This window comes from Nomascus leucogenys, chromosome 1a (assembly GCF_006542625.1).
Source record: "Nomascus leucogenys isolate Asia chromosome 1a, Asia_NLE_v1, whole genome shotgun sequence".
Lineage (NCBI taxonomy): Eukaryota > Metazoa > Chordata > Mammalia > Primates > Hylobatidae > Nomascus > Nomascus leucogenys.
Window position 1 is genome coordinate 17,948,277 of NC_044381.1, and position 25,222 is coordinate 17,973,498.

The following is a 25,222-nucleotide window of genomic DNA, read 5'->3' on the forward strand; positions in this document are numbered from 1 at the left end:
CTATTTTTTCTTAAATTCTTTGTTACTTTTTACTCTCTTGATGGTATTCTTAAAAATACCAGGTTTTAATTTTGATAATATTTTATTTATCTACTTTTTTTGGTGTTACCCATGCTTTTGATGTCATATCTAAAACCATTGCTAATCCAAGGTCATGAAAGTTGACGCCTTTGTTTTGTTCTAGGAGTTTTATAGTTTTATGTCTTACATTTAATTATTTGATACATTTTGAGTTAACTTTTGAATATGGTATGAGATACAGGCCTAACGTCATGCTTTTGTATGTGTTATTTAGTTGTTTCAGCACCATTTGTTGAAGAAAATTCTTTTTTCTCCACTGAATTGTCTTGATACCATTATTGAATATCAGTTGACTGTAAATATAAGGGTTCATTTTTGGACCTCAGTTCTGTTTATTTGATGTATACATCTGTCCTCCTGCCTATGCCACATTCTCTTGGTTGTTGCAGATTTGTAGCAAGTTTTGAAATTGGGGTATATGTGTCCTCCATATTTTTTATTTTTCTAGATTAGCTATTCTGGGTCTGTTATATTTTCATATGAATTTTAGAATTATCTTTTTTCTTCTGGCCAAAAAGGCCATCAGAGAGTTTAATAGAGATTGCCTTGAATCAGTAGATCAGTTTGGGGAGTATTATCATCTCAAAAATATTAAGAATCTTCTGATCCATCAACGTGATGTTTTCCATTTATTTTGGTCTTCTTCAATTTTTTCAGTTGTTTTGTAGCTTTCAGGGTATACATTTGCACTTCTTTGGGTAAATGTATTCCTGAATATTTTATTATTTTTGATGCTATTGTAATCAGAACTGTTTTAAATTTTCTCTTCAGATCATTCATTTATAATGTATAGATACACAATTGAGTTTTGTATACTGATCTTGTATCCTGCAACCTTTCTGAATAGGTTAACTAATTCTGATTTTTTTTTTTTAGTAAATTCCTTAAGACTTTCTACGTATCATATCATGACAGCTGCAAGTAGACATAGTTTCACTTCTTCCTTTCTAAGCTGAGTGCTTTTAATTTCATTTTATTTCATACTTCCCTGCTGGAAACCCTGGTATAGTGTTAAATAGAGAAAGAGTGGATATCCATGTCTTTTCAAATACCTATTTGCCATTTGTTTGTCTTTTGAGAAATGTGTATTCACATCTTTTGTCCCTTTTAAAATCAGATAATTAGATTTTTTTTTCACATAGAGTTGTTTGAGCTCCTTATATATTCTGGTTATTAGTCCTTTGTCAGATGGATAGTTTGCACATATTGTCCCATTCTGTTCACTTTGTTGATTGCCTTCTTTGCTGTGCAGAAGCTTTTTAAGTTGATATGATCCCATGTGTACATTTTTACTTTGGTTTCCTGTCCCTGTGGAGTGTTACTCAAGAAATCTTTGTCCAGTCCAATGTCCTGTAGAGTTCCTGCAATGTTTTCTTTTTTTTTTTTCCTTTGAGGCGGAGTCTCGCTCTGTCGCCCAGGCTGGAGTGCAGTGGCAAGATCTCTGCTCACTGCAAGCTCCGCCTCCCGGGTTCACGCCATTCTCATGCCTCAATCTCCCTAGTAGCTGGGACTACAGGTGCCCGGTACCACGCCCGGCTAATTTTTTGTATTTTTAGTAGAGACGGGGTTTCACCGTATTAGCCAGGATGGTCTCGATTTCCTGACCTCGTGATCCTCCCACCTTGGCCTCCCAAAGTGCTGGGATTACAGGCATGAGCCACGGCGCCCGGCCTGCAGTGTGTTCTTTTAGTAGCTTCACAGTTTGAGGTCTGTGACTTAAGTCTTTAATCCATTGTGATTTGAATTTTGTACATGGCAACAGATAGGGGTCTAGTTTCATTCTTCTGCATATGTATATCCATTTCCCAGCACAGTTAACTGAAGACACTGTCTTCCCAAACATATTTTCTTGGCACTTTTGTTAACAGTGAGTTCACTGTAGATGTATCACTGTATTTCTGAGTTCTCTATTCTGCTCCATTGGTCTATGTGTCTGTTTTTATGACAGTACCATGTCATTTTGGTTATTATAGCTATGTAATCTAATTTGAAGTCAGGTAATGTGATTCCTCCAGTTTTGTTCTTTTTGCTCGGGATAGCTTTGGCTACTCTGGGTCTTTTGTGAGTCCGTGTAATTTTCAGATTAAAAAAAATTCTGTGAAGAATGTCATTAGTGTTTTGATAGGGATTGCATAGAATCTGTAGATGGCTTTAGGCAGTATGGACATTTTAACAATATTGATTCTTCCAATCTGTGAGCAAGGTATTTCTTTCCATTTTTTTTTGTATCCTATCTTTAATTTCTCTCATCAGTGTTTTATAGTTTTCATTGTAGAGCTCTTTAACTACTTTGGTTAATTCCTAGGTATATCATTTTATCTGTAGCCATCATAAGTAGGATTGCTTTCTTAATTTTTTTCAGATTGTTTGCTGTTGGCCTATAGCAATGATACTGATTTTTGTATGTTAATTTTGTATCATGCAACTTTACTGAATTTATTTATTCTTTCTAATAGGTTTTTGGTGGACTCTTCAGGTTTTTCCAAATACAAGATTATATCATCGGCAAACAAGGATGATTTGACTATTTCCTTTCCAACTTGGATGGATGATTTGACTATTTCCTTTCCAACTTGGATGTCCTTTCTTTCTCTTGTCTGATTGCTCTAGGGCTTCCAGTACTGTGCTGAATAACAGTGGTGAAAGTGGATATTCTTGTCATGTTTCAGATTTTAGCATCAAGCTTTCAGCTTTTCCACATTAAGTGTGATACTAGCTTCCAGGCTGTCATTTATGGCTTTTATTGTTTTGAGGTGTGTTCCTTCTATATCCAGTTTTTTTGAGAATTTTTATCATGACACAGTGTTGAATTTTATCAAATGCTTTTTCACCATCAATTGAAATGATCAGGTGTGTTTTTTTTTCTTTTGTCTTTGAGATGGAGTCTCGCTGTGTCACCCAGGCTGGAGTGCAGTGGCATGATCTTGGCTCACTGCAACCTCCACCTCCTGGATTCAAGTGATTCTTGCATCAGTCTCCTGAGTAACTGGGATTACAGGCATGCACCACCACACCTGGCTAATGTTTCTATTTTTAATAGAGACAGGGTTTTGCCATGTTGGCCAGGCTGGTCTCAAACTCCTGACCTCAGGTGATCTGCTCACTTCAGCCTCCCAAAGTGCTGGGATTACAGGCGTGAGCCACCACACCTGGCCAGGTTTTGTCTTTCATTCTGTTGATATGATGTATCTCATGATGTATCCCAATGATTGATTTGCATATATTAAACCATCCTTGCATCCCTAAGGTAAATTCCACTTGGTCATGATGAATGATGTTTTTGATTTGGTGCTAATATTTTATTGAGGATTTTTGGTATCAGTGTTCTTCAGGAATATTGGCCTGTAGTTTCCTTTTTTTGTTGTGTCTTTGTCTGGCTTTAGTATCAGGGTAATACTGGCCTTGTAGAATGAGTTTGGAAGTATTCCCTTCTCTATTCTTCAGAATAGTTTGAGCAGGATTGGTGTTAGTTCTTATTTAAATGTTTGGTGGAATGCAACGGTGAAGCTGGGAGATGTCTTTTCTGGTAGACTTTTTAATAAGGCTTCAATCTCATTACTTGTTATTGATCTGTTCAGGTTTTGGATTTATTCATGGTTCTGTCTTAGTAGGTTGTATGTGTCTATGAATTTGTCTATTCTAGATTTTTGAATTTATTAGCATATAGTTGCTCATAGTAGCCATTAATAATCCTTTAAATTTCTGCAGTATCTGTTGTAATGTCTGCTTTTTCATCTCTGATTTTGTTTATTTGGGTTTCTTTTTTTCTGCGTTAATCTGGCTAATGTTTTGTCCACTTAGTTTATCTTTCAAAAAACCGAGTTTCTTTTCATTGTTCTTTTGTATTGTGTATTTCAATTTCATTGATTTCTGCTCTGATCTTTATTATTTCTTTTCTTCTAATTTTACATTTTGTTTGTTCTTGCTTTTCTAGTTCTTTAGGATGCGTTGTTAGGTTGTTTATTTGTTAGGTGCTTTTTTGATGTAGATTCTTACACATAAAATTTGCTTTTAGTACTACTTTCACTGTAGCCCATAGGTTTTGGTATGGTGTGTTTCCATTATCATTTGCTTCTGGGAATTTTTCAGCTTTCTTCTTAATTTCTTCATTGACCTACTGGTTATTCAGGAGCATATTGTTTAATTTCCATGTGATGTGTCATTTCCAAAATTTTTCTTGTTACTTATTTCTAGTTTTATTCCACTGTGGTCAGAGAAGATGCTTGGTATAATTTTAGTTTTTTGAATTGTTAACACTTGTTTTATGGTGAACATACGGCCTATCCTTGAGAATGAGCTACATGCTAAGGAGAGGAATGTGTATTTCGCAGTCACTGGAGGAAATATGGTGTAAATATCTATTAGGTACATTTGTTCTGTAGTGCAGATGAGTCTGTTGTTTCTTTGTTGATTTTTGGTCTGGATTACCTATCCAATGCTGAAAGTGGGGTATTGAAGCCTCCAGCTGTTATTGTATTGGGGCCTATCTCTCTTTAGCTATAATAATATTTTCTTTATATATCTTGATGCTCCGGTGTTGGGTGCATATATATTTATATTTGTTGTATTCTTTTGCTGAATTGACCTCTTTATCATTATATAATGATCTTCTTTATTTCTTTTTATAGTTGTTGTCTTGAAATCTATTTTATCTGATGGAGGTATAGCTACTCCTGCTCCTTTTTGGTTTTCAATTGCATGGAATATTTTCTTCACCCTTTTATTTTCGATCTGTGTGTATTTTTATAGGTTAGGTTTTTTTTTTTGTTTTTTTTTTTGACACACAATCTTGCTCTGTCACCCAGACTGGAGTGCAGTGGCACGATCATGGCTCACTTCAGCCTCCACCTCCTAGGCTCAAGCAATCCTCCCACCTCAGCCTTTTGAGTAGCTGAGACTACAGGCATATACCACCACATCTGGCTAATTTTTTGCTTTTTAATTTTTTGTAGAGATGAGGTCTTGCTCTATTGCCCAGACTGTTCTCAAACTCCTGGGCTCAAGTGACCCTCCTGCCTCTGCCTTCCAAAGTGCTGGGGTTATAGGTATGCACCACCATGCCTGGTCCCCTGAAGTTTCTTGTAGGCAACAGATCATTGAGTCTTGCTTTTTAAAAATATATATACGGGGAGAGTTTGTTCCATTTACCTTTTGCATTATTAGTGAGCATTTGTTTCATTTACCTGTAGCATTATTATTGATAAGTAAAGACTTACTCCTCCCATTTATTTTTTGCTTCCTGGTTGTTTTGTGGTCTTCTCTTCCATGTTTTCTTTCTTCTATTTTTCTTTTAGTAAAGGTGATTTTCTCTGGTGGTATGATTTAATTTCTTCTTTTTTTTTTTTTTTTGTATCTATTGTATGTGTCTTTACTTGAGGTTACCATGAGGCTTGCATGTACTGTTTTATCACCCATTATTTTAAACTGATTACATCTTAACACTGATTGCATATACAATTTAACAAACATTCAAAGATAAAACTAATATAAACTCTAATCTTCATCCTGTTTTGTAACATTTTGTTCTTTTTATTTATATCTTATTCTACTGTATTATGTCTTGAAAGTTGTCACGGTTATTTTGATAGATTTACCTTTTGTTGCTTTTACTCAAGATATGAGTTTACACTACAATTACACTTTTATAATACTCTGTATTTATCTATATACTTACTATTGCCAGTGAGCTTTGTTCCTTTGTATGACTTCTTATTGCTTATTAATGTTGTTTTTTATTTTCTTTCAAATTGAAGAATTTTTTTAGTGTTCCTTGTAGGACAGATTTGGTGTTGATGTAATCCCTCAGCTTTTGTTTGTCTGGGAAAGTCTTTGTTTGAAGGATATTTTTGATGGATATACTATTCTATGTTAAAAGTTTTTTTTTTTTTTTCCTTCAGCACTTTAAATATGTCATGACACTCTCTCCTGGCCTGTAAAGTTTCCACTGTGCAATCTGCTGCCAGATGTGTTAGAGGTCCATTGTATGTTATTTGTGTTTTTTTTTTTTTTTTTTTTCTGCTTTTAGTATCCTTTCTTTGTCCTTGGACTTTGGGATTTTGATTATTAAATACCTTGAGGTAGTTTTCTTTGGATTACATCTACTTCATGGTCTATAACCTTTTTGTTCTTGGATATTGATATCTTTCCCTAGGTTTGGGATGTTCTCTGATATTATCCCTTTGAATATATTTTCTAGTGTGACCTCTCTGTACCTCTCTTTTAGGCAAGTAATTCTTAGATTTGCCCTTTTCACTTTATTTTCTCAATCTTGTGTGTGTGCTTCATTCTTTTTACTCATTTTTGTTTTGTCTCCTCTAACTATGTATTTTCAAACAACCCGTCTTCAATCTAACTAGTTCTTCTGCATGATAATTTCTGCTTTTAAGAGACTGATGCATTCTTTAATATGTCAGTTACATTTTTCAGTTCCAGAATTTCTGCTTTATTCTTTTTAATAACTTCAATTTCTTTTTTTTTGTTTGTTTTTGAGACGGAGTCTCGCTCTGTCGCCCAGGCTGGAGTGCAGTGGCGCGATCTCAGCTCACTGCAAGCTCCGCCTCCCGGGTTCATACCATTCTCCTGCCTCAGCCTCTCCGAGTAGCTGGGACTACAGGCGCCCGCCACCACGCCCGGCTAATTTTTTTTTGTATTTTTAGTAGAGACGGGGTTTCACCGTGGTCTCGATCTCCTGACCTCGTGATCCGCCCGCCTCGGCCTCCCAAAGTGCTGGGATTACAAGCGTGAGCCACCGTGCCCGGCCGATAATTTCTTTTAAAAATATATCTGTAGGATTCTGAATTCCTTATCTGTGTTATCTTGACTGCACTTCCTCAAAGTAGCTATTTTGAATTATCTGTCTGAAAGATCACATATCTGTGTCTCTCCACGATTTGCCCTTGGTTATTCATTTAGTTCATTTGGTGAGGTCATGTTTTCTTGAATGGTTTGATGCTTTTGGATATTCATCGGTATCCAGGCATTGAAGAGTTAGGTATCTATTGCATTCTTTACAGTCTAGGATTGTTCGTACTCATCTTTCTCAGGAGGGCTTTCCTAGTATTTGAAGGGACTTGGATGTTGTGATCTATGTCTTTGGTCATTGTAGCCTTATCTGCATTAGAGGGCACCGTAAGCCCCTAACACTGTGCCTCTTGTAGACTCATAGAAATACTGCCTTGGTGGTCTTGTGTGATATCCAGGAGAATTTCCTGGATTACTGGGCAGAGACTCTTGTTCCCTTCCCTTACTTTCCCTGAAACAAATGGAATCTTTCTCTATATGAGCTGCCTGGATTTAGTGGATGGGTTACACAAGCACCCCTGTGACCACCAACATTGGAAAGGATCTGGGTCATACCTGAAGCTAGTGCAGCACTGGTTCTCACCAAGGCCCATGGATACCATGGTGTGGTTATTGCCTGTGTTTATTCAAGGACTAAGGACTCCACAATCAGCAATTCGTTAATCCAGCCAGACATGTGTCCTTCCCTTCAGTATGGCAAGTTTGCCCTGGCCACGTGTAGAGAAGCCATCCGGGAGTCAGGGCCTGGAGTTGGGAAAAGTAGGAATCTACATGGTCCTCTATTCCATTATGGTTGAGCTGGCAACCAAGAATCAATACAAAGTCCTTCCCACTCTTCTCTCCCCTTTCTTCAAGCCGAGAAGTCTCTCCACACATCCATCACCCAAGGGCTCTTTAGTCAGCAGGAGATGAATCCTGTTGGGACCAGGTCTTTCCCTCAGAGGAGTGTGTTTTTTTCTGGTCCAGGGCATGGTTAGAAATGTTCTTCAGGAGCTAGGTCCTGGAATAGGTGCCTCAGGGCTCTCCCTGGTGCCTTATTGTAATTTGGCTCAGCTGGTGTCTAAGTTGCAAGACTAAGTCCTCTTAATTCTCTCCTCTCCTCTAGCAGAAGGTACGAGTCTCTCCTGGAGCTGTGAGCTGCACTGCCTTTGCTTAGATGATGGGTGATACAAGTATTCCCTGTGCTGCCCTGGGTGGTATGCACCTCACGTCCACTGGCTCTGAGTCTAGCACACCACCAAGACTGCCTGGGAATTGCAATCCTTGTGGCCTAGACTGCCTTTCAAGTTTATTTAGGACCTCAGATCACCTTAGCTCATTGTGACAGGGCTTGCCTGAACTCAGATTCCAACTGCTGGGTTGGGAGATTTGCTTCTGGCTAGGGCTGGTCTACATGTTCCCTCCATGGTGCCAGCTGAGTTCTGCCCCATGTTGCTTTCTACTATGACAGAGTAGCACTGAGTTGTAGTGCAAAGTTCCACAGTCCCTGTGCTCTGCCTCTCCCAAGAACACAATTTCTGTCGCTGCAGCATGTAGCTACCGTTGGGGGATAGGGAAGGGGTTGTGTGTGTTACTTGAGACTGTCTGTCTTTCCTTCTTTAGTGCCTCTTTCTTTAATATGATGTTAAACCCGGGTACTGTGATTGCTCACCTGAGTTTTGGTTCTTAAGAAGGTACTTTTTTGTGTGTGGATAGTTGTTCAATATGGTGTTTGTGCATGGAGGATGATTGCTTGAGGCGTCTATTTAGCCATCTTGTGCCACTTTCTCCCATCAGGTGTTTTTCATTATGAAGGGAATATTGGATTTTGCCAAATACTTTTACTTTTTTTTCTTTTTTTTTTTTTGCGTCTATTGAAATGATCATGTGGTTTCTCTGTTCTTTCTTTCTTTTTTCTTTTTTTTTTTGAGTCAGGGTCTCACTCTGTCACCCAGGCTAGAGTGTGGCGGGATGACTCAGCTCACTGCAACCTCTGCTTCCCAGGCTCAAACAATCCTCCAACCTCAACCTTGGAAGCAGCTGGGACTACAGGCGTCAGCCACCATGCCTGGCTAATTATTTGTAGAGACAGGGTTTTGCCATGTTGCTTTGGCTGGTCTCGAACTCCTTAGCTCAAAGCGATTCACCTGCCTCAACCTCTCAAAATGTTGGGATTACATAGGCGTGAGCCACTGCACCCAGCCTTGTCTTTCACTGTACTGGTGTGGTGTATTCTACTAATTGATTTTTTTGATGTTAAACCAACCTTACATTATTGAGATACCTTTATTTTACACTTGCTTTGGTATCAGGATTATGTTGTCCTTACAGAATGAGTTAGGATGTATTTACATCCTCTTCTAGTTGTTATAACAGTTTTAGAGGGTTTGGTATTCTTTTTCAGATGTTGGGTAGAATTCACCAGTGAAGCTACCTGTCCCTGAATTTTTCTTTGTTGGGAGGTTTTGATAATTGATTCAGTCTCTTCATTTGTTATATTGGTTAAGACCTTTCTTGAGTCAGTTTAGGTAATCCAGGTGTTTCTTGCAATTTGTCCATTTTATCTAAATTATTTAATTTGATGGAAAATTGTTTATAATTTATAAATATTATTTTATTTATAACTATATTTTATTTATAATTATATTATATTTAATAATTTATTATATAAATATAGAATATATACCAAACAAATGGAATCAAAATATGTCACTATAAAAAATCAACTAAGAAAATCAATAATAGAAGAAATGAAGGACAAAAATGCTGTTTTATATATATAAAGAAAAAATAATAAAATGGCAGCTTCCTTATTAATACTTACTCTAACTATCTAATAATCCATTTTATAAGGTATTTAGCATCATGCAAACCTGAACGGACCAGTAATGAGTAGCAAGATTGAATCAGTAACAAAGAGTCTGCAAAGAAAAGCCCAGAATCAGATGGATTCATTGTAATATATCTAATAATTCTTTTTATTATCTTATAATCTTTTTTTTAAATAGTTAATAGTAGTGTTCTATGTCATTTTGGATTTTAGTTATTTGCATCTTTTTTTTTCTTTAGTAGTCTAGCTAAGGGTTTGCAAAATTGAACATTCTTTTAAGGAAATAAACTTCTGCTTTGATTCTCAATTGTTTTTCCATCCCTTCTCCTTTTAAAATTTCAACTCTAATATTTATTATTTATTTTCTTCTATCTTTGAGTTTAGTTTGCTATTCTGTTTCTAGGTTCTTAAGTTACTAGGTTCTCAAGATACAAACTTAGGATATTAACGAGATACATCTTTTTAAAACGTAAAGGCTTATGGCTATAAATTTCCTTCTGAGCAACTGCATTTGCTACATGCTATAGTTTTGTTGTGTTGTGTTTCTTTAATTTCATCTCTAAATATTTTCTAATTCCCTTGTGATTTCTTCTTTGATCCATTGGTTCTTTGAGTGTTTTTTTTGTTTTGTTTTGTTTTGTTTTTGAGATGGAGTCTTGCTCTGTCACCCAGGCTGGAGTGCAGTGGTGCGATCTTGGCTCACTGCAAGCTCTACCTCCCAGGTTCACACCATTCTCCTTCTTCAGCCTCCTGAGTAGCTGGGACTATAGGTGCCTGCCACCATGCCGGGCTAATTTTTTCGTATTTTTAGTAGAGACGGGGTTTCACCAGGTTAGCCAGGATGATCTTGATCTTCTGACCTCATGATCTGCCTTCTTCAGTCCCCCAAAGTGCTGGGATTACAGGCATGAGCTGCCACATCCAGCTGAGTGTGTTTTTAAATTTCCGCATACTTGTGTATTTTCCTTTTTTCCTTCTGCTGTGGATTTCTAGCTTCATTCCATTTTATTTAGAGAAGATCCTTTGTGTTATATTACTGTTTTAAAATTTTTTGTCTGTTATTTTATGGCTTAACTTATGGTGTGTCCTGGTGAATGTTTCATATGTACTTGAGTAGCATGTTTATTCAGCTGTTTTGGGATACAGTATTTCGTATATGCCTTCTAGGTGTATCTAGTATGTAATGTTGTTTAAGCCATCTTTATCCTTAATAACCTTCCATGTAGATGCTTTTTCAATTATTTAATGTGGAATATTGAATTTTCAACTATTATTGTAAATTTTTCTGTTTATCAATTCTTTAATTGTTTGCTGTCTATATTTTGGGGCTCTGTTGTTTGGTGCCTACATGTTTATTATTGTTATAACTTCTCAATAAGTTGATTATTAGATCCTTTGTCTTTTGTAACCATTTTTGCCTTAAAGTCTCTTCTTTCTGATATGACTCTGTCTACCCCAGCTCTCTTCTGGTTACTATTTGCATGGAATATCTTTTTCTATCATGTTCCTTTTAACTTGTTTGTACCTTTGGATTTAAAGTGAGTCTTTTGTAGATAACATGTCGTTGTAGAATGTTTTCTTTATACCTTATGCCAATCACTTTTTTTCTGACTGGAGAATTTAATTCATTTATATTTAGAGAAATTATTAATGAGGAAGAACTAACTTCTGCCATTTTTTCTTTTTACAGCTTTTTATGTCTCTCATTTCCTCCATTATTGCTTTCCTTAGTTGATTTTTTTCTAGTGACGCATTTCGATTTTATTTGTTTAGTGTATATGTTATTGATAATTTCTTTGTGCTTACCATGTAGATTGCACATCTTTCTAAATTTATAGCAATAACATTTGAATTGATACAAAGTGTTTTTGATAGTATACAAAACTCTTCTCCTCTACAGCTTTGTCCATCCATTTTATGTTATTGTTATCACAAATTATATCTTATACATGTGTACTTAATGTATAAAAAGTTTATACATTATTTATATAGTTTTTATGTAGTTTATATAGTTTTTATGTGTTTGTTTTTGAAATCATATAGGAAATAAAAAGGATAATTAGAAGCCAAATAGGAAATACTGGCTTTTACATTTGCTCACCTATTTACCTTTACTAGAAGTCTTTATTTCTTCATATGGATTTGAGTTACTGCCTTTCATCCTTTCATTTCAATCTGAAGGATTCCATTTTGCATTGCTTGTAGTGCAGGTGAAGTGGTAATGACTTCTCTCAATTTTTATTTGTAAATGTCTTAATTTCATCCTTTTTAAGGACAGTTTTTGCTGGATAGAAGATTCAAGGTTAATATTTGTTTTTTCCTTATTACATTAAATATGTTATCTCAGTGCCTGTGTACTTCATGGTTTCTGGCAAGAAATCAGCTTTTACTCTCATTAAGGATCCCATGTATGTGATGAGTCACTTCTTTCTTGCTACTTTGAAGATTGTCTCTTTTTTGTAGGCTGAATTTCACGAGTTTGACTATAATGTATCTCAACATGAGTCTATTTTGTTGATCTTACTTGGAGTTTATTGAGGTTTTCGGATTTGTAGATTCATATCTTTCATCACATTTTGGAAGTTTTGGGCCATCATTTATTCAAATAGTATTTCTACCATTTTCTTGGTCCCTTCTCCTGTTGAGATTCCCATAATATGTATGTTGGTCTGCTTGGTGGTGTCCCACTGATCACTTTTTTTCTTTTTTCTCTCTTTATGCTCTTCAGACTCAATGATTTTAATTGTTTTATCTTCTAGTTATCTAATTACTTTTTGTGCTGAAATCTGCTGCTGAACCCTCTAGTGAATATTTTATTTCAGTTGTATTTTTCAGCTCCAGAATTACTTTTGGGTGTGTATTTTGTTCCTTTTTTTCCCTTTCATTGATATGTAATAATCTACCTATTTATGGGCTTTATGTGAGTGTTTGTTACATACATGTAATTTGTAATGATGAAGTCAGGGTATTTGGGGTCTCCGTCACCTTGAGTTTTTATCAGTTTTATGTGTTAGTATCATTTATAGTCTCTTTCAGTTGCTTTGAAATATACGTGACATTGTTCCCAAGTATAGGAACTTGAGTGTGCTATCAAACACTAGAACTTATTTCTTCCATCTAACTGCATATTAGTTCCAATAACCAACCTTTATACATCCCCACTCTCCCACTTTCCCTTCCCAGTATATGGTATCTATCACTGTATTCTCAATCACCATGAGATAAGGTTTTTAGCTTACAGATGTGAGTAAAAATATGCAGTATTTGTCTTTCTCTGCCTGACTTATTTAATGTAATGACCTTCAGTTCCATCCATGCTACTTCAAATGGTATGATTTCATTCTTTTTTATGTCTAAGTAGTATTCCATTTTTATATATACACCACATTTTCTTTATGCATTTGTTTGGTTTGTTTGTGGATACTTAGGTTGATGCCATATCTTTGCTATTATGAATAATGCCACAATAAATGTTCAGTTGCAGCCACCTATCTCTTTGATATACTGATTTATTTTCCTTTGGATAGATACCCAGTAGTGGGATTGCGGGATTGTATGGTAGTTCTGTTTGTTTTTTTGAGAAATTTCCGTACTGTTTTTCTTAGTTGTTACACTAATTTTCATTTTCACCAACAGTGTATAAAAGTTCTGTTATATACACTGTTGCATCCTCACATCTGTTATTTTCTGTCCCTTTAATAACAGTCATTTGAACTAGGATGATGTGACGTCTCATTATGGTTTTGATTTGCATTTTCCTGATGATTAATGATGCTGAGCATTTTTCATATACCTGTTGGCCATGTGTATATCTTCTTTTGAGAAATGTCCATTTTTGCACATGTTAAAATGTGATTTTTTAAAAACTGTTTTCTTTGAGTTCCTTGTAGATTCTAGTTACTAGTCCCCTGTTGACTGAGTAATTCTGCAAATATTTTAACTCATTCAAAAGGTTTCTTGCTACTTTGAAGACTGTCTCTTTTTTGTAGGCTGAATTTCAACCTATTTTTTCTTTTGCTGTGCAGAAGGTTTTTATTTAATATAGTTCCATTTGTCTACTTTTATTTTTGTTGCTTGTGCTTTTGAGTTCTTAGGCATAAAATCTTTGCCTAGACCAATGTCTTGGAGAGTTTTCTCTATGTTTTCTTCTAGTATTTTTATATTTCCATGTATTACAATTAAGCCTTTAATCCATCTTAAGTTTATTTGTTGTATGGTGAGAGATGTGTCCAGTTTCATTCTTTTACTCATGGTTATCTAGTTTTTCTAGCACCATTTATTGAAGAGGTGCTATCCTATTCTATCACCAATGTATATTCTTAGTAGCTTTGTTGAAGATCAGTCAGCTGTGAATTGGTGGATTTACTTCTGGGTTCTATGTTTTGTTTCATTGGTCTATGTGTCTATATTTATGCCAATACCATGCTGTTTCAGTTAGTATATCCTTCTAATATGTTTTGAAGTCAGATAGTCTCACACCTCCAGCTTGGTTCTTTTGCTCAGGATTGCTTTGGGTATTCAGGCTCTTTTTTGGTTCCATATCAATTTTAGAGTTGTTTTTTCTATTTCTGTGAAAAATAATGTTGGTAGTAATAGAGATTGCATTGAATCTAGATTGCTTTGGGCAGTTTTGTCATTTTAACAATATTAATTCATCTGACCCATGAGCGTGATATGTTTTTCTTGTTTGTGTCCTCTTCAATTTCTTTCATCAGTGTTTTCTTTGTTTGTTTTGTAACAGATCTTAACCCTCCTTGGTTAAGTTCAATCCCAGATATTTATTTGTGTTTTTTGTCGCTTTTGGAAGTAGAATTGCTTTTTTGATTTCTTCTTCAGCTATTTCATTACTAATGTATGGAAATGCTACTTATTTTGTACATGCTTTTGTATCCTGCAACTTTACTGAATTTATCAGTTCTGAGAGTTTTTCTGGTAGAGTCATCAAAAAAAGAAAAAGATATAAGATCATGTTGTTTGCAAAGAGGGACAGTTTGACTTTCTCTTTTTCAAATTGGATGTCTTTTCTATTGTTTTTTTTTTGTTTGTTTGTTTTCTTTTGCCTGATTGCTCTGACTGGGACTTCCAGTACTGTGTTGACTAGAGGTGGTAAAACTGGGCATTCTTGTCTTGTTTAAATTATTGGAGGAAAGGTCTTTAATTTTTCCCCATTTAATATGATGTTAGCTATGGGTTTGATATATATGATCTTTATTATTTGGAGGCATGTTCTTTGTTTGCCTGGTTTGTTGACAGTTTCTATAATGAAGGTGTGTTGAATTTTATCATGATTTTTCTGTATTAATTGAGATGATCAGATTATTTTTGTCCTTCAGTTCATTGATGTGATGTGTTACATTTGTTGATTTGTATATATTGAATCATCCCTGCATCCCTGGGACAAATCCCAGTTGAACATATTTGTATTATGATGTTGACCATCTTTTCATATGCTTCTTGGCCACTTGTATGTCATCTTTGGAGAAGTATCTATTAAAGTCTTTTTGTTGCCTTTTTAATGTGTTGATTGTGTCCTTTGATAAACAGAAGTTTTCAATTTTGAGGTAGTACCATCTGTATGTTTTTGGCATAGTCCCAATTTTATGTTTTTGCTTTTGTTGCCTGTGCTTTTGGTGTCATTTGCAAGAAATCATTGCCAAATCCAAAATCATGATGCGTTTCCACTATGTTGGGAGTTTTCTAGTTTTAGCTTTTATATTTTGGTCTTTAATCTATTTTGAGGTTTTTTTTTTTCTTTTGTGTATATGGTGTAAGGGCCCAAATTCATTCATTTGTGAGCACATATCTAGTTTTTCCGGCAACAGTTGTTGAAAAGGCTGCCCTTTAGTCACCAGTTGGTCTTGGTACCTTTGTGAGAAGTGATTTGAGCACATATAGAAATGTTTATTTCTAGGCTATTTTTCATTGGTTTGTATGAATGTGTGTATGTCAGTACAATACTGTTTTCATTACTGTAGCTTTGTAATACATTTTGAAATGAAGAAATATGAGTTCTCCAATATCGTTGTTGTTTCTATTTCTGCATTACTTTGCTGAGGATAATAGCTTCCAGCTGCATCCATATTGCTGAAAAGGATATGATTTTTTTAACTGCTACATAGTATTCTATAGTGTATATGTATTATATTTTCTTTATCCAGTCTGCTATTGATGGTCACCTAGGTTGATTCCATGTCTTTGCTGTTCTGTTGTGATGCATATACAAATACATGTGTGTTTTTGGTAGAACAATTTATTTTTCTTTGGCTACTGAGTAATCCCAGTAACGGGGTTGCTGGGTCAAATGGTAGTTCTATTTTTATTTTTATTTCTTTGAGAAATCTCCAAACTGCTTTCCACAGTGGCTGAACTAATTTTCAAACCTACCAACAATGTATAAACATTGCCTTTTCTCCATAGCTTCTCCAACATCTGTTATTTTTGACTGTTTAGTAAAAGCCATTATGATTGGTGTGAGATGGTATCTCATTGTATTTCTGATTTGCATTTCTCTGATGATTAGTGATTTTGAGCATTTCTTTCATGATTGTTGGCTGTTTGTATGTCATCTTTTGACAAGTGTCTGTTCATGTTCTTTGCCCACTTTTTAATGGGATCATTTGTTTTTTTGCTTGTTGACTTAAGTTTCTTATGGATTCTGGATGTTAAACATGGATGTTAGAACCCTGTTAGATGCATAATTTGTGAATATTTTCTCCCATTCTGTAGGTTGACTGTTTACTCTGATGATAGTTTCTTTTGCTATGCAGAAGCTCTTTAGTTTAATTAGATCCCATTTGTCAATTTTTGTTGCAGTTGCTTTTGGTGTCTTCATCATAAAATCTTTGCCAGTTCCTGTGTCCAGAATGGTATTGCCTAGGTTGTCTTCAAAGGTTTTTATAGTTTTTGTTTTCATATTTAAGTCTTTAATCCATCTTGAGTTGATTTTTGTGTGTGGTGTAAGGAAGTGGTCCAGTTTCAATCTTCTGCATTTGGCCAGCCAGTTATCTCAGCACCATTTATTGAATAGGGAGTCTTTTCCCCATTTCATGTTTTTGTCAGCTTTGTTAAAGATCAGGTAATTGTAGGTGTGCAACTTTATTTCTGCGTTCTCTAGTCTGTTCCTCTGTGTCTGTTTTTGTACCAATAATACCATGCTATTTTGGTTACTGTAGCCCTGTAGTATAGTTTGAAGTTGGATAATGTGATGCCTCTGGCTTTGTTCATTTTGCTTAGGATTGCTTTGTCTAATTGGGCTTTTTGGTTCCATATAAATTTTGGAATAGTTTTTGTAATTCTGTCAAAAATGATGTTGGTAGTTTGGTAAGAATAGCATCGAATCTGTAGATTCCTTTGTGGAGTAGGGCCATCTTAATGATATTGATTCTTCCAATCCATGAGCATGGCATGTTTTTCAATTGGTTTTTGTCATCTATGATTTCTCTCAGCAGTGTTTTGTACTTCTCCTTGTAAAGATCTTTCACCTTCTTGGTTAGATGTATTCCTGGGTATTTTGTTATTTTTTTGTGGCTATTGTAAATGGGATTGTGTTTGATTTCTTTGCAGCTTGAACATTATCGGCATTTAGAAATGCTACTGATTTTTGTGCATTGATTTTATATCCTGAAACTTTACTGAAATTGTGTATTCCCTAGGAGCTTTTTGGTGGAATTTGTAAGGTTTTCTATGTGTAGAATCATATCATCAGTGACAAGGGGTAACGTGACTTCTTTTCCTATTTGTATGTCTTTTATTTTTTTCTCTTGACTGATTGCTCTGGCTAGGACTTCTAGTACTATGTTGAATAGGAGTGGTAAGAGTGGGCATGGGTTCTAATTAAACTAAAGAGCTTCTGCACAGCAGAAGAAACTAGCATCAGAGTGAACAGTCAACCTATAGAATGAAAGAAAATTTTTGCAATCTACCATTCTGACAAAGGTATCCAGAATCTACAAGGAACTAAAACAAATTTATAAGAAAAAAACAACCCCATCAAAAAGTAGGTGAAGGACATGAACGGACACTTCTCCTTCAAAAGTGGACATTTATGATGCCAAACAAACATATGAAAAAAGCTTATCAGTAGTCATTAGAGAAATGCATATCAAAACCACAATGAGATACCATCTCACGCCAGTTAGAACGGCGATTATTAAAAAGTTGGGAAACAACAGATGCTGGCAATGCTATGGAGAAATAGGAACGCTTTTACACTGATGGTGGGAGTGCAAATAAGTTCAACCATTGTGGAGGACAGTGTGGTGATTCCTCAAGGATCTAGAACCAGGAACACCATTTGACCCAGCAATACCATTACTGGGTATATACTCAAAGGGTTATAAATCATTCTACTATAAAGACACATGCACACGTATGTTTATTGCAGCACTATTTGCAATAGCAAAGACTTGGAACCAACCCAAATGCCCATCAGTGATAGACTGGATAAAGAAAATGTGGCACATATACACCATGGAATACTATGCAGCCATAAAAGAGAATGAGTTCACATCCTTTGCAGGGACATGGATGAAGCTGGAAGCTATCATCCCCAGCAAACTAACACAGGAACGGAAAACCAACACTGCATGTTCTCACTCATAAGTGGGAGTAGAACAATGAGAACACATGAACACAGGAAGGGGAGCATCATACACTGAGGCCTGTTGTGGGGTAGGGGGAAAGGGGAGGGAGAGCATTACGACAGATACCTAATGTATATTTTGGGGTTAAAACCTAGATGATGGGTTGATGAGTGCAGCAAACACCATGGCATATGTATACCCATGCAACAAACCTTCACATTCTGCACATGTATCCGAGAACTTAAAAAAAAAAAAAAAGAGTAGATATCTCTGTATTGTTCCAGTTCTTAAGGGGAATGCTTCCAGCTTTTGCCAGTATGATCAGTATGATGTTGGCTGTGGGTTTGTCATAGATGGCTCGTAGTATTTTGGGGTGTGTTCCTTCAATACCTAGTTTGTCAAGAGTTTTTATCATGAAGGGATGTTGGATTTTATCAAAAGGTTTTCTGTGTCTATTGAGATGATCATATAGTTTTGTTTTAATTCTATTTTATAATTATTTGAGTTTTAAAATCTAATTTATCTAAAGGTTTATCAATTTTTAAAGATTCCAAATCCAACTCTTATTTAAATTTTTTTTCTATTGTTATTTAATTAATCACTACTCTAATCCTTCTTATTTCCTTTCTTCTGCTAACTTTTGGTTCAATTTGTTCTTCTTCTAGCTGTTTCCAACGTGTAAATTTAGGTTGTTGAGATTTATCTTCCTTTTTAATGTACTACACACTTACATCTATAAACTTGCCTCTTACCATTCCTTTTTCTGCATCCCATAAGTTTTGATTTTGGTATGTTTTCTCATTTTTATTTGTCTCAAGGTATTTTCTAATTTCTTTCTTTCATGATCTCTTCTTTGGTCAATTGGTTGTTTAAGAATGTTTTGCATAATTTCCACGTGGATGAAAAATTTTCAGTTTTCCTTCTGTAATTGATTTCTGGTTTTATTACATTGTGATCAGAAAAAATACTTTATATAATTTTAGTATTTTAAAATTTGTTGAGCCTTGTTTTATGGTCCATCATGGAGAATGTTTCATGTGCCATTAAGATGAATGTATATTCTGTTGTTGTTGAGTGGAATATTCTGTATTATTCTTTTAGTTCCATTTGCTCTATAGTGTTGTTCTACTCCTCTATTTCATTATTTATTTTGGTTCTAGACCACCACAATAAAGGGAATATTGTAATAAAGTGAGTCACACAAGTGTTTTTGGTTTTTGACTTCATATAATTATATTGTACATTCGTTGTAAGATTTATTTCTGGTTATTTTATGTTTCTTGTTGGTATTATAAATGTTTAGTTATATAGAAAATCATCTGAGTTTTGCACAGTCGTCTTTTATAATCTTGCTCAACTCTAGCTCTAAGTGTTTACACTTTGTTTTTGTTTGTTGGTGCAAGCTCATGTTGGCTGCTAATAAGAATGGTTTACTCTTTCTGTTAATATTTATATATTTAATGTCTTTTCTCTTTCCCTTCTCTTAGTATATTACCTAAAATCCCCAGGACAATTTTAATATAAAACAAGTTTGTCCTTGATTTTTCAATGAACATTTCACCATTAATTATCATATTTGCTGATTTTTGGCATTCGTATTACCAAAGTAATAAAATTCTTCTGTATTCCTATTTTGTTGTTAGTTTTTTGTTTTTGTTTTTAAATCATAAGGTGTTGGATTGTTTTGGGTGATTTTTCTGACTCTGTTGGCATGTTCATATTGTTTTTCCTTTAATCTCTTAATGTGGTAAATTATATTAATAGATTTTCTAACGTTAAGCCATCCTTATATTTCTGGAACCAAGTAATCTCAATAAATTACCCAAATCTTCCTTTAATACTAATATAGCTTATTTTGGATTTTTGCATCTATATGCCTAAGTGATATTGCCCTGAAATGTTCCTTTTTATGTCCTTCCCTTTCTAACTTGGATAACAGGTCATTTCATAGAATGAGTTGAGAACATCCTTTTTAAATTCTGTGTAACGTTTCCCACAAGATGGGGGTTATTCATTTATTGAAATGTTTATAAACCTTTCCTTTAAACCTTTAGGACCAGATAAGGTGTTTTTGTGAGTCAGCTTTACATAATTGATTAAATGTGTTGATATTTGTAACATTTTAAATTATCCTTTTGAAATTTTCTATTTTTTCTTTTTTTGAATTTTTAAATTTAGAATGTGTAATATAGTCGCATGGCTCAAAACTGAACAATATATAGTGGGAAACAATGAAAAGTTTTACCTTAATTTTGTATGAATATCAAGGGCATTTCCTTCAGAAAGGAGTTCTATTTTTTTTTTTTTTTTTTTGCTCTGTCGCCCAGGCTGGAGTGCAGTGGCACAATCTCGGCTCACTGCAAGCTCTGCCTCCCAGGTTCACACCATTCTCCCGCCTCAGCCTCCCGAGTAGCTGGGACTACAGGTGACCGCCACCACGCCCGGCTAATGTTTTGTATTTTCAGTAGAGACGGGGTTTCACCGTGTTAGCCAGGGTGGTCTCGATCTCCTGACCTCATGATCCGCCCGCCTCGGCCTCCCAAAGTGCTGGGATTACAGGCATGAGCCACCGCGCCCGGCCCTATTTTTGTTTTTTGCCTTGGGAGCATGACTTGTGGGGGCTCACCATAAGTCATGCTCCAGATTTGGGGTTCACTGACCTTCCAAAAATGGAAACCCAGGCTGGAATTCTGTGTGAGGGCTAGCTTTAGGACCACCTATACTGAGGGGTGCATTTTCCTACTTCGTTTTCTTTCTTTCTTTCCTTAGTATTACAAATGAAGTTGTGTTACTTATTCTTGATTCCATTGTAGTAATTTAGGTTTTTCATGAAAAATTGTTCTAGATTTTTATACTTACTGGAAAACTTGTTCTAGTATTTTCTAATGATTAAAATACATATATTATATCCACCAGAAGCTGACATTTGGATTTCTGTTTTCAGCCTATCTTTCTTGTAGTCTGCTTTATCATGATGAATGGACCCACCATTCACCTCTTTGCTCTCAGGCCATATCCCTATGAGAGATCTTTAATTCCTGTTTTTATCGTGCAACTCCACAGACACTTATCAACAGGTCCTGTCATTTTTACCCTCAGAGTATATTTTAAATTTGACTCTTCACCACCTCCGTTATTACTTATCAAGCCACCATCAGCTTTGGCTGGATTATTTCAATAATTTTTTATTTGGTTCCTCTGTGTCTACTCTTCACGTAAAATAGTTTTTTCACTTTAGCTGCCTGGTTGTTCCATTTTTGCTTCATAATATTTGTCTATATTCTGCATATTTTTAGTTCTTTTGAATTGGTTCCCATATTTGCATTTCGCTAGGATAGTGTCCCCTCCCTCCCTCCCTCCCTCCCTCCCTTCCTTCCTTCCTCTCTCTTTTGCTTCCTTTCCTTTCCTTTCCTTTCCTTTCCTTTCCTTTCCTTTCCTTTCCTTTCCTTTCCTTTCCTTTCCTTTCCTTTCCTTTCCTTCCTTCTTCCTTTCCCTCCCTCCCTTCCTTCCTTCCTTTCTTTCCTTTGGTGCGATCTCAGCTCGCTGCAACCTCTGCCTCCCGGATTCAAGCGATTCTCTTGCCTCAGCCTCCCGAGTAGCTGGGACTACAGGTGCGTGCCACCATGCCAAACTAATTTTTGCACTTTTAGTAGAGACGGGGTTTCACCATGTTGGCTAGGATAGTCTCGATGTATTGACCTCATGATCCGCCCGCCTCAGCCTCCCAAAGTGCTGGGATTACAGGCGTGAGTCACTGTGCCTGGCCGGATAATGTTTATTTCTGATTGTTCACTTCATTGACTCTGTTTTTGAAGGTTAGATTTTGAAGGGTTTGTCTTGATAGGAATGTTTTACCATCCTCTATTTCTACCCTGGTGTTCGTTTATCCCTTTTAAGATATTTTGAGGTTCCTGGTACTTTTGGGTACCTCAGTCTGGAGCTAGATCTTCTTTCCAGCCTGAGGCATCTTGTCCCTCCCTGATATTTGGCAGAAATCAGATTGAATCTTGAGATGAGCAGCTTTACACAGACCCTATCTGTGGTGTGTTAAAAAATTTCTTCTGTGTCTCCAGACCACAGTCACAATCTGTTTCTGGCTTCTTTTTAAGAGTATGAGAACCCTTCCGTAGTCCCCAGTTTCATTTTCTGAGTTTGGATTCTTTCCCCTGCTAAGCGTAACAATGCATTTAGTCCTAACTGTCAGTAGTTGAACATCTGCCACCTCTGTATATGTTGGGCACAAAGATAGAGTAAGTTTTTAAAAAGGCTTGCTTTCCCTCCCTCCCTCCTTCTGCCCTTCTTTTCTCCCCTCTGTCTTCCTCTCCTTCCTCCATCTAGTTGTCTACCTTTGTTATCTATCATTGTCTTTTTTTTTTTTTTTACAGATAAATAGGAATTTCTAGTGCTTTACCTAAAACTCGGTGTTTATGTTTGGAAATAATGAATGTATGGTGTTTCTGTTGGCATACTTTATTTAGATATATATTTAGTTCTTTGCAAAAATAATTAAAATTAATTTTATAATACATTCTTTAAGACATCTAATTTTAAAATCCTTTCACAATGAAAAAAGATTAGAGAATGATCAGGAGGAAAAGATCGACTTTCAAGAACTTTAGGTAAATTTCACTACAGTCAAGAGAATTGAACACGATCTGAGTCTCAAACTTTGAAAAACTGTTTTGATATCTTTGAAGCACTGTCGTTTCTTCTTGAAATGTATCTGTGTATGTGTACTTCAAACAGAGAAAACAGGGAAATAAGTAAATGTCTGTAATTTGTTGTGATTAATATTGAAGTAAATGAGTTCATTTTTGTTCAGCTAATGTATTACTTTATTGCACAATAATTTAATAACTACATTTTTTATACATATCTTCTAGTTTATTTGCTTCAAATTCTTAACTTTTACACCAAGAGGCCATAATATTTTTAAGTTTCTGAAAAAAAAAAATCTGTGATTGGTATAAAAATTATTGTTTGTGTTAAAATTATTTTAAGTAAGTGAAAAAATTAAAACGATATTAGTTTTCCTCTGTCATTTTGTAGAATAATTAAATATAACAGATGTTTTGTTACATGTAGTATTTATTATGTTTGATTTTTTCTTTTATTTATTTTTTATTTTTATTATTATTATGTTTGATTATTGATATAAGCACTCTAATTTTAGGCCTTTGAAGACAATTTAATTGAAGCAAGGAAAGAAGTTGAAGTATCACAGAGTAAATATAATGCTCTATCATTACAGTTGAGTAATAAACAGACTGAACTTATCCAGAAGGATATGGATATTACCCTGGTCAGGCAAGTATATTCAATTTTTAATTTAACATCATAGAAATGTCATTAGTCATTCAGAATGATAGCATTTATACTTATTACTAACATCCTAAAATAATAACTATGTTTTCTATGGTTATGTATGTTTGCCCATTGAGAATCTGGAGTTATTTACACTAATTTGAAAAATTGCTTAGAAGAATGAGTGGGTCTACAGGATTGGACGAGCATAGTCAAGGGGTACCCTAGTTTCAGTTTTTAACAAGGACATTGCAATGCTTTCATTCATTGTTTTCTTCTAACATTTCTAGCCATGTGTTATATGATGCTCATATTGTTACAGTGAACAATAATAACTGAGAAACAAATTTTGACTTTTAATTTTATTATATTCTATATAGTTTGTTTTAAAGCAGTCTTTCTATATCGACATGATTTTATAATACTATTCATAAAGTTGGATTACTTGAAAAAGTAAGCACGATACACTTGTATTTCTAAGTGTTTTTTAAAGATGTTAAAACTATTAATTTACTTTGTAATTACCTTTTCCAGAAAATAGTATGAGAGAGAATAAATTAAGACAGAAGTTTTCCTTGGTTCATAGATCAATATCTATCTATGTATCTATCCATCCATCCATCCACACGCATGAATGGACATGCATGCATATTTGTATGTATGTGTTTATTTATTTTGGTAGCACCAGAGCATGGGATTGAAGGTATGCTTCTAGAGGTATATAATAGACTTTGATTGTATAATTTATTTTAATTTAAAACTAAGTGATAAATAAATGATAGATACGCCACTGCCATTCTGGTACACACTGGGTGGAGTTCTTTGGTAAAACTTGGCTGGGAATTTTCCTTCATGTTAGTGGGCATTGGTAAGGGGGTCAAGTTAGTGCTGTTTATGAGGTAGTTTTTATAGTTCCATTAGGTAAAATACAGTTTTGTAAATTTAAATATGCCATTGTGAATTTAGTTTGGATAAGAAACTGTTCACCATTATTGAAGCCAATAAAATTAAAATCAATTAGGAAATTAACAGATTCTTTGTATCATATTTTAAAAACTTTCTCATCATAATGGTGAGGAAAAGTATAAACTTTATAGATGATAGACTGGTTGACATATCAACTCATGTTATAATTATTTTTAAAGCAATAATGAAGTCAGAAAAGTAATTCTAAATAGGAATAGAATCTTAGATTTGGATGAAATTTAAAAATTATTATTTATTCTTATCCTTTTCCCAGTAAGATAGCATAGCATTTAGTCTTTCCTTGAAAACTTAGTTTAAAAGTTTCTGATGCTTTTCAAGACTGCTATTTTCGTTTTATATTGTTTAAATTTTTGAACATTGTTTTACATGTACTTAGTTGAAATTTGTCTTTTTATAGTTCCCACCCATTTATTGTAGTTTTATTATCTGGAGAATCTCAGAAACAATCTAATCCCTATTCTGTAACATAGCTCAGTGGTCTTAGACGGTTATCAGTGACAACATTTTTTCACTAATTGATCAACTACTCCTATTTCTTACATAAACTCTCCGTGTACATATTTCACAGATGTTATCATGTTTTGGGTTACCTTTCTGACTGTTTTCCATATTGTCAATCTTCTTCTTAAAATATAACATCTAGAATTGCATAAAATAT

At 34.9% G+C, this 25,222-nt stretch overlaps 1 protein-coding gene across 4 annotated transcripts in view; it reads left to right on the forward strand.

Annotated features, from left to right (window-relative positions):
* The window catches only part of CNTLN (centlein), a 369,700-nt gene that overhangs the window by 109,476 nt on the left and 235,002 nt on the right, over positions 1 to 25,222 (forward strand). For all 4 annotated transcript variants that reach the window (XM_030817536.1, XM_030817587.1, XM_030817638.1 and 1 more), the window contains exon 6: positions 23,447 to 23,580. In XM_030817536.1, coding sequence (XP_030673396.1) covers positions 23,447 to 23,580 — 134 coding nt within the window. The remainder of the gene's footprint in view (positions 1 to 23,446; positions 23,581 to 25,222) is intronic.